The sequence below is a fragment of the Xyrauchen texanus genome, chromosome 22 (assembly GCF_025860055.1).
Source record: "Xyrauchen texanus isolate HMW12.3.18 chromosome 22, RBS_HiC_50CHRs, whole genome shotgun sequence".
Taxonomy (NCBI): domain Eukaryota; kingdom Metazoa; phylum Chordata; class Actinopteri; order Cypriniformes; family Catostomidae; genus Xyrauchen; species Xyrauchen texanus.
The window spans coordinates 15,653,826-15,669,172 of record NC_068297.1 but is presented as its reverse complement, the minus strand read 5'-3'; the positions used below and the strand labels follow the sequence as shown (position 1 = coordinate 15,669,172).

The window sequence follows — 15,347 nt, the reverse complement described above, 5'->3', positions numbered from 1 at the left end:
GGACCACGCAGCCATCATACAGCTCAGAAAGGAGAAGCATTCTGTCTCCTAGAGATGAATGTAGTTTAGTGTGAAAAATGCAAATCAATCCCAGAACAATAGCAAAGGATCTTGTGAAGATGCTGGAGGAAACAGGTACACAAGTATATATATCCACAGTAGAGTCCTATATCGACATAACCTGAAAGGCCGCTCAACAAGGAAGAAGCCACAGCTCCAAAACTGCCATAAAAAAGCCTGACTACAGTTTGCAGGTGCACATGGTGTCAAAGATCTTACTTTTTGGAGAAATGTCTTCTGGTCTGATGAAAATAAAATGTAACTGTTTGGCCATAATGACCATCATTATGTTTGGAGGAAAAAGGGTGAGGCTTGCAAGCAGAAGAACACCATCCCAACCGTGAAGCATGGGATGGCAGCATCATGTTGTGGGGATGCTTTGCTGCAGGAGGGACTGGTGCACTTCATAAAGTAGATGGCATCATGAGGAAAGAGAAATTATGTGAATGTATTGAAGCAACATCTCATGACATAAGCCAGGAAATGACCCCAAGCATGTGCCAATACCTCCAAAGATGTGGCAAAATGGCTTAAGGACAACAATGTCAAGGTATTGGAGTGGCATTCATAAAGCCCTGACCTCAATCAGATAGCAAATTAGTGGGCAGAACTGAAAAAGGCCAACAAACCTGATAAACCAGTTCTGTCTGGAGGAATGGAACAAAATTCCATCAACTTATTGTGAGAAGCTTGAGGAAGACTACCCAAAATGTTGCCAAAAAATGCTACTGAAAAATGCCACCAAATACTAACAAAGTGTATGTAATCTTCTGACCCACCTGGAATGTGATGAAAGAAATAAAAGCTGAAATAAATAAATTCTCTCTACTATTATTCTGACATTTCACATTTTTTAAATAAAGTAGTGATCCTAACTGACTTAAGACAGGGAATGTTTTCTACAATTAAATGTCAGAAATTGTGAAAAACTGAGTTTAAATGTATTTGGCTAAGGTGTATGTAAACTTCTGACTTCAACTGTACATTTATGCCATGTATACTATGTGAACTGTATGAATGATTAGGCATTAAATCGAATCGCACCAGTGTTTACCACCCACAAACAGATGGGTTGGTGGAACGATTTAATAAAAGCCTGAAAAATATGATTTGTATGTTTGTACATGAGGACACTAGGAATTGGGACAAGTGGCTCGAACCCCTGTTATTTGCAGTTTGGGAGGACTCACAAGCCTCCACATGGTTTCCCCATTCGAGCTGCCATATGGGCGTCGGCTGCGCGGCATCCTCGACAACATGAGGGAAGCTTGGGAGGAGAGATCTTCAAACAGTAAAATTCAATACGTTCTTGATCTTAGAGCAAAACTCCACACTTTGGGTCAACCAAGCTCAAGACTGTCAAAGCCGACTGTATGATAGGGGCATGATAGGGTTCTCTCAGAACTGAATAACTTAATAAATGAAAATCCATCCCTCCCTCACCTTTGGCTTCTAGCAGATGAGGTGGCTTTTCAAACAGAGAGATGCATAAGTGAGATGAACCGATGTAAGTAGGGTAGGTAAGTAGGCTATAGCACAGGGAGTGACAGAGCTACTTACTAGGACAATATATTTTGAACAAAAGGACCGAATGGTCACGTAATTTAGCGCATGAGCATGACACCGAACTGCTGTGGAGTGTGAGAAGCAGAGAGCCCGTTTGTGCACATTTATGGCACGGACATCTGCCACTGACTCTGCACAACGGACGACATGAAACTAATTATGTTCAGATAAATTTCCAAAATGTCCTCTTTGCGGGGACATTTTTTGCCCCCCATATTTTTAGGCATTTCTGCCCAGACCACCCATTGTTTTATGACCCTGGATGGAGAGATAGAGATGAGAGATGTAACAGATGTTTAAGTGTCTCTCTTCAACAGGCAGCTGGTACACAAAGCATTTTTGCTATTTCTGCCAGTCTTGACAAATGTGCTGCATTATGACTAATGAATGAGCGCCAAGATATGAAAGGCATCAAAACTTCAGATCGCTCCTTAAGTCACAGGCTTGCAATGTTAACAGCTTTGTTGATTATTAACAGGAGCGATAGTTTTATCGCGTTGCAACTAACGGAGACGCAGTATAATGCCATTTGCATGTCGAATTAACAGGTTTAGAAAGGTTTATATATCTGTAACATCTTAAGTTCAGTAACTATCCGACAAAGCACTCCCTCACTGCATGTGCTCACACTAAACTCAACAAGGACTCAACACACTGCTGACAGCTGCTGCATGTGAGAGAGAGGGAGAGCTAGAGCGGATCTTCTGGAGTTGCAGTTTGATACAAATACAAGTTTATTAATTTGATTTGTTCATCAGTATCTATTGGTTTAATAATTCAAGGCTGCAATGTAAAGTGAATAAAAGTGTGTGGGAATTTCCCGCGCTATGATTGTGGAACTTCTCTATTCAAATTGTGCTCTATACCCGCAATCCCGTACCGAATTTCAGGCCCTGTTTGTCTTTTTTTGCAGTTTATTATCATGCAGTACCACACTACAATAGTGACTGATATATGTAGCTATGAAATCCAGGACCCTCACCTCGAAATCCAAACACAAGTGGTCACAGGAGACACATCTGAGATGCATGGTAATGCCAGGTGGAAACAGGAATGCATCTCAGTTGACCACATGTGATCGGATCACAGAAAATACATCTTAATACCAGGTGGAAACAGGGCCTAAATGACAATACACAAGCAGCACTAGAAACAGACTGCCACACTGTCTACCAATCATAGGAGAGATTCTCTCAGTTGAGTAGTGCTTAGCTTACTCTGTTCATCCTGTTGTTCAGCATGAAGCCATTCCCAGAACCTATAAATCCCATCATCCCCTGCTGGCTCTGTCTGAGCATGCTCAGTTTGTTTGTTACCTAGACTATTCCGTCTGTGTGGAGGCAGGCGAGGAGGTGGCGGTCTGGGGGGCACACAGGAAGCAGGGCGAGCAGGAGGAGTGGAGCCTGCAGAAGTTGGACAACGTTTAATGGTTCCGTCTCCAGTATTGTCCTCTGAGACCGTACAGTTCTGAATAGGGGACAGACACTTTGGCTAGAAAGTGAAAGAGATTAAGCGTTAGAAAGAGAAATTTAAAAATGAAATAGAGTTTCTAAAATGCAACAGTGTCAGCAAGGTTAAATCACTGATAAAAAGCTACCGCTTTCATGTAAATCTGAAATTTTGCCCTAACTAGCCATGACCACTATGACAGAACATTTGGTTGGTTTGGTTCATTTTTTTCTTCTCCCGTTTTCTCCCCAATTTGGAATGCTCAATTCCCAATGCTCTTTAAGTCCTTGTGGTGGCGTAGTGACTCGGCTCAATCCGGGTGGTGGAGGACGAATCTCAGTTGTCTCTGTGTCTGAGACCGTCAATCCACACATTTAATCACATGGCTTTTTGAGCACGTTACCGTGCAGACGTAGCACGTGTGGAGGCCCACGCTATTCTCCATGGAATCCACACACAACTCACCATGTGCACCACCGAGAGCGAGAACCACAGATTATAGTGACCATGAGGAGGTTACCCCATGTGACTCTACCCTCCCTAGCAACTGGGCCAATCTGGTTGCTTAGGAGACCTTGTTGGAGTCACTCAGCACACCCTGGATTCGAACTCGCGAATCCAGGGGTGGTAGTCAGCGTCAATATTCGCTGAGCTACCCAGGCCACCAGGTTGCTTGGTTTCTAATTCTGCAAAGACATATTGATTAGCTCCGCCCACTGTAAAATCTCATTGGTTCAAAATACTGGTAATAAATTACATTAAACATCAAAACTATTCAAATTTGCTATGATTGTGTCATAACATGCAACAGTTTCATGTTCGATGTGGATAGACAAATTGCTCTCTGGAAACAAAACTGGAACAATAATGTAAAAACAGCATTATCTTGTATCGCACCTAATTAGGACAAGGTGTGTGACACGTGTTGCATGGAAAAGCAAGTGTGTGTATGGTGTGTTTGTGTATGAGAAAAAAATGTACCTTGGGTGGAAGTGGTGGTGGTACTTTCGGCCTCATGGTTGAAGTGGAGTTACAGCTGTAAGAACACACACACTTCATATTGTATATCTATATTACCAATCAAGATGTGGCAAAAAAGGAAAAGGGATGCATGGAGTTTACTCGGATAGTGAAAACACACAGGGATAAGATCAGAGAGAAAGAAAATGCAATGTCAAGAAGAATGGTCATGTAGACAAACACACAAGTTCAATCTACCCTTTATTTTGAGTTGCCTCTTCCAGGAAGCTCTATGTAGGAAGAACACATTTTGGAAATGTCCTCAATTTGGAGGTTGTTTTCAAACTGGGTGAAAATAAGTAAGTTTATGTATAATGCAAAGTGGAGTTTCTGAAGAAAATGTAAATGGTGCATGCCAGTGCAACACTGAACACCATAATGTTAGGGTATTCTTGGGTGGTACTTGCATATAGAGAATTGTAATGGAGCCAAGTCTCCGTTATTTCAAAATAAGATTTCTCTGTGTATTTTTTTTTTTTTTAAGTTATTGGTATCTGTAAAATCCACTATCCGTTGACCTCTAATTTCAGATATCATTCATGTCTGTAGCACAAACGGTGCAGGGTGAATAACACACCAGATTTAACAACTTCGAGTTATTGGTTTGTTCAAATTCCAAACCCCAAGTATGACATTGCAAGCACCTCTAATAATCCATGGAATATCTTAGAAAACATAACATTTTATTCACTTGTGAAATAGCCAATTAAATACTAAAGTCTTTTGGTTTCCCATTAACAAACGTATGAATCAACTCAAGAACGCAAATGCACATTTTCACAAGAACCATGCATTTCTAAGCCAGCAAGCAACTAAAAACCAACCACAATGAAAAACAAACTAAACAAATCCAACAATCTTACATCTGGTTCACATTAACACACATGGAATCACTGATGATCACGGGTGTTTCTGAATAATGCACATGTCACAACACATCTTCCTCTCACTTACTGCAAATCATCATCACCTTCATCTTCCTCCTCATTCTCTAAATGTGTCACATGACCCCTGAGAGAGATGAAAAGTGTGAGGCTAAGCCAGAGAAGATTGCAGAGAACACACACTCGCACACATACACAAACACTCCCGCAGTACAGATAAGCAGTAAGCCCAGCTTAGTGCCAAGCAAAGGACTTGAGCCTACAAAGGTGATTAGTTTGCAAAGCAGTTTGGCTGACTAGTCAAAAGGATGGGAGGGGCTTTATTGTACCTCTGATTAAGTTCCTCAGCAACAGATTTTAATAGACTCCTAAAGAGTAATTCATGAGAGAAAGACCTTGTTACACATGTGCAGCATGAAACACAAAAACACATCAGTATAAACTCAACAAATTAGGGCTGTCACAAATCCCGGTTATGAAATTTTGGCAGGTGATTCATTGTGAGCCATATAATTGTGATTAACATTTCAAATGTTTTAATTCATTAATAATTTAATTGCATACTGCACTGGAAAGAGATAGATTTTAGGGCATTTCTATATTCACTAAAAGGAATATTCCGTGTTCAACACAAGTTAAGCTCAATCAACAGCATTTGTGGCATAATGTTGATTCCCACAAAAAATTATTTTGACTCGAGGTAACATCGAGGCACTTCCAATTGAAAAGTGTATGGGGCCAATTTTTGGAGGGTTAAAAGGCTGAAATGTGAAGCTTATCATTTTATAAAAGCATTATATAAATTCTTCTGTTAAAACTCAAGGACTATTTGAGCTGTAAAATTGTTTAAATTGTCATTTTACAGTTGTTTTAGGGTTTTGGGGTTTACATTGCCAAGGCAATGAAGTTGGCTATAACTTGGCTATAACAGAAAACGTCAGTAAGTGATTTTATCACACTAAAATCATGTTAACATCCATACAGTTTACTTCTTGTGGCTATACTTTTGAAACAGTGCGTATTTTAACGGTAACGGATTGGCCCCATTTAAATCCATTGCAAGTGCTTCACTGTAACCCAGATTTCTGCTTAAAAAAGAAAAGAAACAAAGGGAAGGACAAGTCTAAATACATTTTTGTAGTAATCAACATTATGCCACAAATGCTGTCGACTGAGTTAACTTTCCCGTTAAGTTGGATGTGATTGGACTTTAAAGAGCACAATAATCAGATTATTATGCAATAAACACAAAAATTAACTCACTTGTTGTTTCCAAGAATGCTTTGGGGCTCTAACTGTAGATCCTGTACAAAACAAAAATACAGTCTGATTAGACGAGCCAGACAAACACACCAAATTACAATAAAAAAAACACATCAGCATTGTGTCACCAACCATCTCGTGATGCGGTTCTGTCTCTTTTCTCAGAGGTGGGTCGAACTTCACCTTATCAACTAAAAGTGGTGTACACACACAGACATATGAGAATTCTTCTATATATTTTCATTCAGTGAGTAAAGCAGCTGGCCAGCACATGACTTACAGTTAATCTCAGACAGAGTCTTTCCATCTCTCGAGCTCCTGCTAGTTGAACAGATTCGATGTGGAACTGACACAGGAGACTAAAAACATACAAGCCAAATAAAAAGTTTTAATGTAAAGTTATTGAGGTAAGTTATACACACACTTTTTCAGAACATCTGTCCATTTGGTGTTATTTACAACAACCTAACCTCCTTCAGACCCCCCCACCCCCCCAATCTTTCCTCAACAAAGCACTACAAGGCACTGCAATTACATAACTCGCATGCATACACATACAGTCACATATGCACACTGCTGTGTGAGTAACCACACACACTTGTACCTGCCAGTTGGCAGAACTGTTTGCCCTCACTTAGGATATACATCTAAAGAAACAATCAATCAGAGATCAGTGCTTTAGCACTATCATAGATTCCCAATTGTTAATTGATTATAATAAAAAGAATCAGGGGTATGACATCACTTCTGGGTCAATGTCGTCCTCTTCTACATCGCTGTGTGTGATGTGGTCAGGGTTGTTGGCTTTGTCTAGCAGCTCAATGGCAAGAGTCCGGCTAAGTGGCTGGGTAAAGAACGGGTGCTACAAAAAATAAAAACAGATTAGTGATGAAACAAAACATTTTTAAGTGGTGTATGATCACTGTAGCCAATCAAAAACATTCTATAGAGATAGGGCGGAGCTTACCTGCAGTAACCTATCAGCAGTTGGTCTCTTCTTGGGATTTTTGGTCAAAGCCATTTTCACAAAGTGATGGAAATTATTTGTCCTTCAAGAGACAAAGACACATCACAGGAGTTGATAAACTTTAAAAACAAATGTGTTTATCATTCAATTGCAAACTGTCCTGCACTTCTTACACAATTATTAACATCATACTACACATACAGCCTTACCACTTGACTTTGTCTTTCAGTTTGGGTGGTTGGAAATTGCTCTTGGTCATTAGGAAGAGCGCCCTGAGAAAAGAAATGAAAATAAAAGTGTGAAAAAGAAGAGAGACAACAGTGGAACTGACTAAATATAGGGTTCCCCCACCCAATATTCTGCTCAGATTTACTTATCATCAAAGACATACTGAACACAAAAATTGTGAGCACGTTCTCGGTCTGGCAAGCTTTAATGCAATTGGCTGGCTTCTCGCAATTTTCAGGAGTTGTGTTTACAAGGTACCTAGTTGCAAAAATAAATATTTTAGTTTAAAAGTTTACCAGGTTAGTGGCAACAAATCTTTGAAAGATACTTTTGTTAATTATGTTGGTTTGAGAAAGCCAACATGCTGTAATTCTACAGACATGGTTTAAGGTTTTTTCAAAATCCTTCAACCAAAACCAACATTTCTGAATGTAACTATTCCTAGAGTTTTAAAGCTACACCCACCAATCTTGGCACAGACCTTCAGGCTGTTCTGACTCGAGTTGCTGTGACTTTTCAAATTACTTGACAAGAATTACTGTTTTCGCATAGCCAATGATCAAATATCCCCAAAAGCACAACAATCACCAAAGGAAGTTGCAAAACTGTCCACAAGTTATAATGCAAGTAAAACATTTTGTTTTGGTTTGCCTTGGAGAGTCCTTAAAAAAGTCAAACCAGGATTTTTAATTTGCCTAAAATGGCCAGGATGTTCACAGTAAAATATATATATATATATATATATATATATATATATATATATATATATATATATATCAGTGCTGTAATGTCTTAAAGTCCTTCTTGAGCAGTTTAAATAAATACATGGTCATAAAATATTGATCTGTTAAAATTACATAATAATGTGAGAAGAAAGAAATCACTGAACAGCTGAATTGCATCTCCGGTTTGCGTCAGATTTTTGTTGGTGTTTATTCTGTAATTAATGACTGCTCATTATCCAGCTCGTTAAAAGGCTGCTTGCCAAATAAATGCACATGAAACATTGATTTGAATTGTAATTATTTAACTAGCTTAATTGTTGAGATCTCACAGTGATCCGAGAAGTAGTAAAGATGGCTCGCTATATGTGGATGTGTGATTGTTACTCACAAATATATGACCGCTAGATGACCAATCAGAATTGAGTATTCCAGAGAGCTGTGTAATAATTCTAGATAATGTACGTAGCAAGTAAACTAGATATCCTCGAGTGGAACTGTTTATTCTACAATGTTTCTACAAAAACTTCTAAAGAGTTATGTCTGTGTACTTGTGACTTTTATACACACAGAAATTCTGATTACAAAGTCTAAACATTTTAACACCAATTTCTATGCTGTTTTTTCTGCAGGCCAGTGTTGACTGACACTGCTGTGTAATTATTTGGTCGCTTTGCATGTCAAACAATTTCTTCCTGTATAAGTGGGCGTTTCTTGTCCAGAATAAGCTGCAAAGTTGACCAGACCTTATATTTATAGTCAAAGGTCTGGCTAAACAAGACTAATTCTCTTGCAAATTAGTTGTCTTATTGGCATCTGCTGAAATATATGATATCTGCTAAATAGGGATTAATTCATTTAGTAAATGGTATCACCACTGTAACATCTGATAATGGAACACAGTGACACCTTACCAACAAGTAAGTGTACACACACCTCATTGGGTGCAGGTCAAACATTGGCGGCTCCAACTCTGCCAGCTCAATGGCTGTGATGCCCACTGCCCAAATATCACACAGCTGATTGTAGCCCCCTTTCCTTTCTACTGCTGCCACCTCAGGTGCCATCCTGCAGAGAGAGACAGAAAGAGAAATTCAGCTAGAATGAAAAACTTAAATAAATACTGCAGCATTACAGACAGCAGAGGACCGCCATACCAATATGGAGTTCCGATAAAGGACTTCCTTTTAGCTAAAGTTGCTGATATCTGAGCTGACACCCCAAAATCCGCTGTAGAGAGACAGTCAGAAGGTGTGAGAGAAAATGAATTGGGTCTGAGTAAATGAAAAGTTGTTTGTGTTATTCACAGGAAGTGTTTTCTTACCTAGCTTAACATAGCCATTGTCCGTTAGAAGAATATTTGCTCCCTACAAAACCAAAGCAGAGTGACTGTGAGAACATCTCACCCCTTTATGATATGAATTCAAGTCATTCTTTGCAAAGACTGAAGCTTATGACTAAAACACCTCATGCAGGTCTTGCTGTTGACCCACTGAACTGTTTGTCAAGAAGAACAAGTAACAATTAAATTAACAAACATGAGTCTACAAGTCTTATTTTTCTTATCTCCGTCTCCAGAAACATGAATTTTTGTGTGATGACAATAGTCAAGTGCGACATGTGTATTAATCTTAGAAATGTGAGAAATGCCTCCTGCAATAGTTCAACCAAAAATGTACATTGTGTCATTATTTACTCACCCTTATGTCGTTTCAAACCCAAATGTGCTTCTTTTTTTTTTTCCAGTGGAAAACAAATAAATAGATTTTCAAAGAATCTCAATATACATCTTTTTCCATGAAATGACCACAGTTATACAGTCCACAGAGACCAAAAAAAAGCACTTTACATGCACCATAAAAGTAGTCCAACTTGTGCACTATATTTCACGTCTTCTGAAGCTATACAACAGTTCTATGTGTTGAACAGACTGTTTGATTCATTGTATGGAAAAGATCTATGTGAACATTTCTGTGTTCCTTGGGTGAGTAAATAATGACAAAATATTCATTTTTGATTTTTAATTAACGATTTTTTTAAGGTGAGATTTGATTATGTGTGGACATCCAGTTTGTACCTTTATATCTCTGTGGATCTTGCCCTTGTTATGGAGGTAGTAAACACCCTGTAATGGTCGCAAAAAAAAAACATATTACCACTTTCATCATTCAAAATCTTCCTCTTTTACACATCAGTAAATACGTGTGCATATACCTGTAGGGTTTCCCGACACACATATGCAATCTGGGATTCTGACAAGGGGCCCGTAACTGTTAAATGCGGATATAAACAAACATTTGTATTAGAGATACTGCTTAAAAAAACAACTCAAGAGGGTAAATATATTTCAAACTGCTGTTTGGGTATCAGTGACAACGTTTACCATGATATATATCCTGTAGTGAGCCTCCACCACAATATTCCATACTGATCCATAATTTATCTCTCCTGAAACAGGCAGATTAAAAACCAAACAGTTGTCTAAATTTCAATACATTTATTGTAAGATTTATCACATTTAGTTATTTAATAATGTTTATTAATATTTAATACAATTATTTAATAATGTTTTAATGATGCATGTTTAATGGAGTTGACAATACCTCTAAAGGTTGCATAAGACCATTCAAGTATGCTAACTAATCAAGGTATACTTAAGGATTTAGACAATTTTAGAACTTTTATCTACAACCAAATACATGGGAGGTAAGATGTGCATAAGAGCTATTAACTAACTGATGCCAAAGACATGTTGGTGTTTGATGTTCAAGTGTACTTGCGTACCTGAGGTAACTGCCAAAGTATGCAACAATGTTTGAGTGTTTACAATCTTTCATCATAATAATCTCCTGCTGCACCACATCAAAGTCTTCTCCTGCAAATCAATAAATTGATTGGGAAATCAATTACTACCAGTCAGCCAATCTATTGAACAATCCACAGAACAATATATATATACAAAGAAAGAAGTATATAAAATATAAAAAGAGACAAATCAAGGCTCGTTGCAATCCAAACTAGGGATGTGAATCGTAACGAAAGAGATTTGGCTCCTTAACAATTCATTAGGGATTACACAAGAATACATTAGAATTCTATTAGTCCCATATGTAATAACTGACCCTACATATTAAACAAAAAAACCTACTTTGTTGTACTTTTAAATTAGTTGACAAATAACTGTATTATAAATGTGTGCGTTGGCATATGACCAACCAGTCTCTAATTAGACTGATTTAAGTATTACAAGATATAAGTATACATAACACAATTCAATACAATACAATACATAACACAATTTAAAAGTATTTTGAATCAGACATTGACTGAAAATAATGAGTAAATTCAGTAAGACAATAACCGCTCTGACCGATTCAAATGAAAAATCATGAGTTCAAGACTGATTTAGGAGCTATCGACTGATTCATAAGAGTCATTTGTTCGCATATTGAACTACACTAGATGAGTTGTATATTTGCTGTTGTGTGCAACCAGCAAGGACGATGCAATGGAAAGATTGTTGACTATATTGACTTTATATTATTTTGTGGCACCCACTTTCTCTCTTAACACATTCAAAACTGTTTTCTCAGTTCACAACCCTATTTCAAGCACACAGACTGCTATAAACTTAACTGCTTAAAGCTTGTTGGAAATAACATGAATGGAAACGAATTGCAAAAAAGTGAGTGATCACACTGCTAATTATAATATGCATGAACACGTCAAGTAGAAATATTTAACCTGAAGTATAGATAGACAGTGATAGAGCACTATCGACAGGTGGTTAAACGGCACTATGTGTGCAACATCACTTTAAGAGCAGCTCACCTGGTTCTAGTTTGATGACTTTGATAGCAGCCAGTTCTCCAGTGTTGACATTACGAGCCTGAAAATGGAAAGCATGAAGCCATTAGAGCATGAAAGTTTCTAAGCCTTTCAAGCCACACATTCAAACCCTATAACTGAATGCTCACCCCCCAGATAGCACAAATACATCTCCAAGATGTCTGTTTTAGATCTTTTCATCTGAAAAGCATCACAATCTAATGACATCTTAAAAAGATCAGATTTACAAACATTCTAAATCATAAATGTCTCAAATACATCTTCTGAATGTCTTATTGACATCCGAGAGGAAACGTCTTATAGACATATTGCAGATGAGCAAACCACGTAAAAAACAATCATCTGCCAGATGTGAACACACACACACACTGGTTTAGGACTGATCTAATGGATTAACACATGTTCACAGTTTTGATATGATGCATTTGATGTTTAATTATACATTGTTATATTTGTATTTACAGTACGCATATGTAATTAGCTACAGTATATTGTACATGTCTATTCAATGATATATCTGAAAGGATTTTAGGGAAAACACACTCAGTATTTTGCATGCTCTCTCTCTCTCTCTCTCTCTCTCTCTCTCTAATCTCTGAATCACAAAGGATTTTACTATAAGACTGAACTGAGGGACATCTGTCTGCCACAGAGAAGTGAGGATGATGTCATCAGAGAGAGACAAAGAGAGATATAAATGGGGACAATGAAAGAGAGAGAGAGAGAGAGAGAGAGAGAGAGAGAGAGAGAGAGATTCCACCACTTTATCTTAGTTTTTAAGGATACCATTCAGCATGCAAAGTGATACTGAACAGAGGCAGCTAGGAAATATTTGTATTGATGCTCCCTGTGCTTTCAACATGCACCACTAACACACTCACACAGGGCCTTTCCAATAGCAGTAAGGCATTTCTATCAAATTAAATGATATTGTAATACTCAACCATTTACAGTATTAGTATCCCAAATATGTGAATTCTTACTGACACTAGGGGTAAAAGATGGCAAATGCTGACACCACTTTGTAAACGCCTCATATTTTCACATGTCTGGTTAGAGATGTGTTTAAGGCCTAAAGCTTTCAGGTCAGCAAGAATACTGCCAGTCTCTGTGCAGCTAATGGAAAAACATTTTCAATGTGTATTTGCTGGTTTAGTTAGTCTCGTGCTCGATCTTAAACATGGAAAACAAACGCCCCACATTCTCCAGCACCAACACACCGATCTTGTCATGAAATCTCAGGAAAGGCTCTGTTTGATGGCAGTAGGACTGCACACATAATCGAAAAACGAATCACGATTTCGATTTCACAGACCATCGTCATTGTTATCGCATCTGCTCAAATAAATTCCTATTTGACCACCAAATGCTGTTGGTAGATTTAAATTTTAACGAATAGCACAAACTTCCCAAAGTGCAACAACTGTGACAGATTTGAGGCCAAATATGATTTAACGATGAGTTTATGCAAGCAAGATCACAATATGTGATTTTAAATGCAGTAAGGAAGTTCAATCTAAATCAGCTGTTCTGTTTGTCTATTGAATGTGTCATATATTATAATTTACTGTATGTGGACCAATAATTTAAGCAGTAAAGGCACATATTGCATGTCTGATGGTAGTTTTTTATTTTTATGACACATTTTTCAGGCTTTGGAAGTGTGTTAAATGTGTGAGGATGTGTATACATCAACCTGTTATATGATGCACAGGCATATTGACTGAAGTTCAAACTGGTTGTCAATAGTTCAGAAAGAACCCACATAAATGTCATCGCTGTAAACCATACATATACCTTTATAATAACCTTTAGTAAGATTGACAAATATTATTACAGTATTTAATGCTTAAAATAAACTGCAGCCCATAACCACCTGATGTTCTGAAGAACCTGCAAGCATGGTTGCTTGCTTGGTGACATCACAGTAATCTATTAATCATCATTAATAATCGCAATTACAATATTAAGGGCAATAATCTAGCAGCCCTAGCAGGCACCAACATACATGCACGCATGCACACACACATACACATAAACACTTACTCCCTATCTTAAACATTCTCACCCACGCACACTATAAAACCCCAGGAAGAGGAACAATTATGAACAAACAGGATGGACATAGTTGTGGGCAAACAGACACACAGACACACTAACATTTTAAAGTTAAGCCACATCCTGTTACTAGAGGAAGTTGGACACACATAGTGTTTATTAATAACGCAGGGCAAGATTACACATGCTAACACATTGACAACATCTGCCCCCTTGTGGAAGTTGTGGTAATGAGAATATCATAATGACCACATTTTTCGCATTCTGGTAATATGAACTGCGGTAATGATAATAATGACTACATTTAATCTGGTTGCGGTAATGAGAATTGTGGTTATGTAAATATCATAATGATTAAATTTTTCCACATTGCGGTAATGAGAATTGCATTAATAACCACTTGTTTCGTGCTGCGACAATGAGAACTACGGTAATGAAAATATCAATGACCACATTTTTTCACATTGCTGTAATGAGAATTGCTGTAATAAAAATATCATAACAACCTTCTTTTTTCGTGTTGCTGTAATGAGAATTGGGGGGGGGGTCAAATGTGCTTAACTGTCATGAAAATAATGTCACTATGTAAAAAATCTTAATGTCTCTAAACATAGGCTTGATTCTCTAGTTGCAAAATATTATTTCTTATTTGTTAGAACCAGGATATTTTCTTGACAAGTTTTGAGAGCATCACACTTTCACTATGTATTATTACACACACATTTCACAGAAGCATGAAAGAGATGCAAGAGCTAAAAGGAGGGTTTGAGGTTTGACAGCCCTGCGCTGGCTTTCCAGAGTTGCAAGGCCCTGTTTACTTTGGAAATAAATGTCTCTAGAGGCTTTTAGTACATCACACCATATCATAGACACAACACTGTTTGAAACACAGAGACAGACATACAGATCTGTTTTTTTCTGCATACACTGGTTGCGTCTCAGCCCTAGTGAGCATTTTTGGGCATCATATGTGCGTTCCTAACGTTTGGCACGAGTCTATAATGCCCATAAAAATGCAGTCTAGAAACGTAGCTCACTAGGTTGTGATACACAGCCAGTGTCTTGTTGCTGTAAACCTCTACCTTGTACACATCCCCATAGGTTCCGCTCCCGATCCGCTGGATCAACTCAAAGTCTTCCTGTGGGTTTCTCCGCGACAGCTCCAGACTTATATTCATCCTGCGATTTACCGTTTGTTGCCTTTATATATAAGGTCCTGATGTCAGAAACGGGAGGTCGGCGAAGACTGCAGGGACATTCAGTAACGCAGGGATATGAAGG

At 38.1% G+C, this 15,347-nt stretch overlaps 1 protein-coding gene across 1 annotated transcript in view; it reads right to left on the bottom strand.

Moving 5' to 3' along the window:
• Positions 1–15,347, bottom strand: part of LOC127662415 (mitogen-activated protein kinase kinase kinase kinase 3-like) — a 32,152-nt gene extending 16,805 nt beyond the window's left edge. Inside the window, exons 1-19 of the mRNA XM_052153570.1 lie at positions 15,149–15,347; positions 11,991–12,048; positions 10,944–11,034; positions 10,543–10,607; positions 10,374–10,429; positions 10,237–10,284; positions 9,484–9,526; positions 9,317–9,389; positions 9,096–9,227; positions 7,419–7,481; positions 7,210–7,291; positions 6,988–7,104; positions 6,523–6,601; positions 6,375–6,433; positions 6,243–6,283; positions 5,309–5,347; positions 5,050–5,106; positions 4,057–4,111; positions 2,844–3,117 (exon numbers count right to left, since the gene is read on the bottom strand). Coding sequence (XP_052009530.1) covers positions 2,844–3,117; positions 4,057–4,111; positions 5,050–5,106; positions 5,309–5,347; positions 6,243–6,283; positions 6,375–6,433; positions 6,523–6,601; positions 6,988–7,104; positions 7,210–7,291; positions 7,419–7,481; positions 9,096–9,227; positions 9,317–9,389; positions 9,484–9,526; positions 10,237–10,284; positions 10,374–10,429; positions 10,543–10,607; positions 10,944–11,034; positions 11,991–12,048; positions 15,149–15,244 — 1,528 coding nt within the window. The 5' untranslated portion in view covers positions 15,245–15,347. The remainder of the gene's footprint in view (positions 1–2,843; positions 3,118–4,056; positions 4,112–5,049; positions 5,107–5,308; positions 5,348–6,242; positions 6,284–6,374; positions 6,434–6,522; positions 6,602–6,987; positions 7,105–7,209; positions 7,292–7,418; positions 7,482–9,095; positions 9,228–9,316; positions 9,390–9,483; positions 9,527–10,236; positions 10,285–10,373; positions 10,430–10,542; positions 10,608–10,943; positions 11,035–11,990; positions 12,049–15,148) is intronic.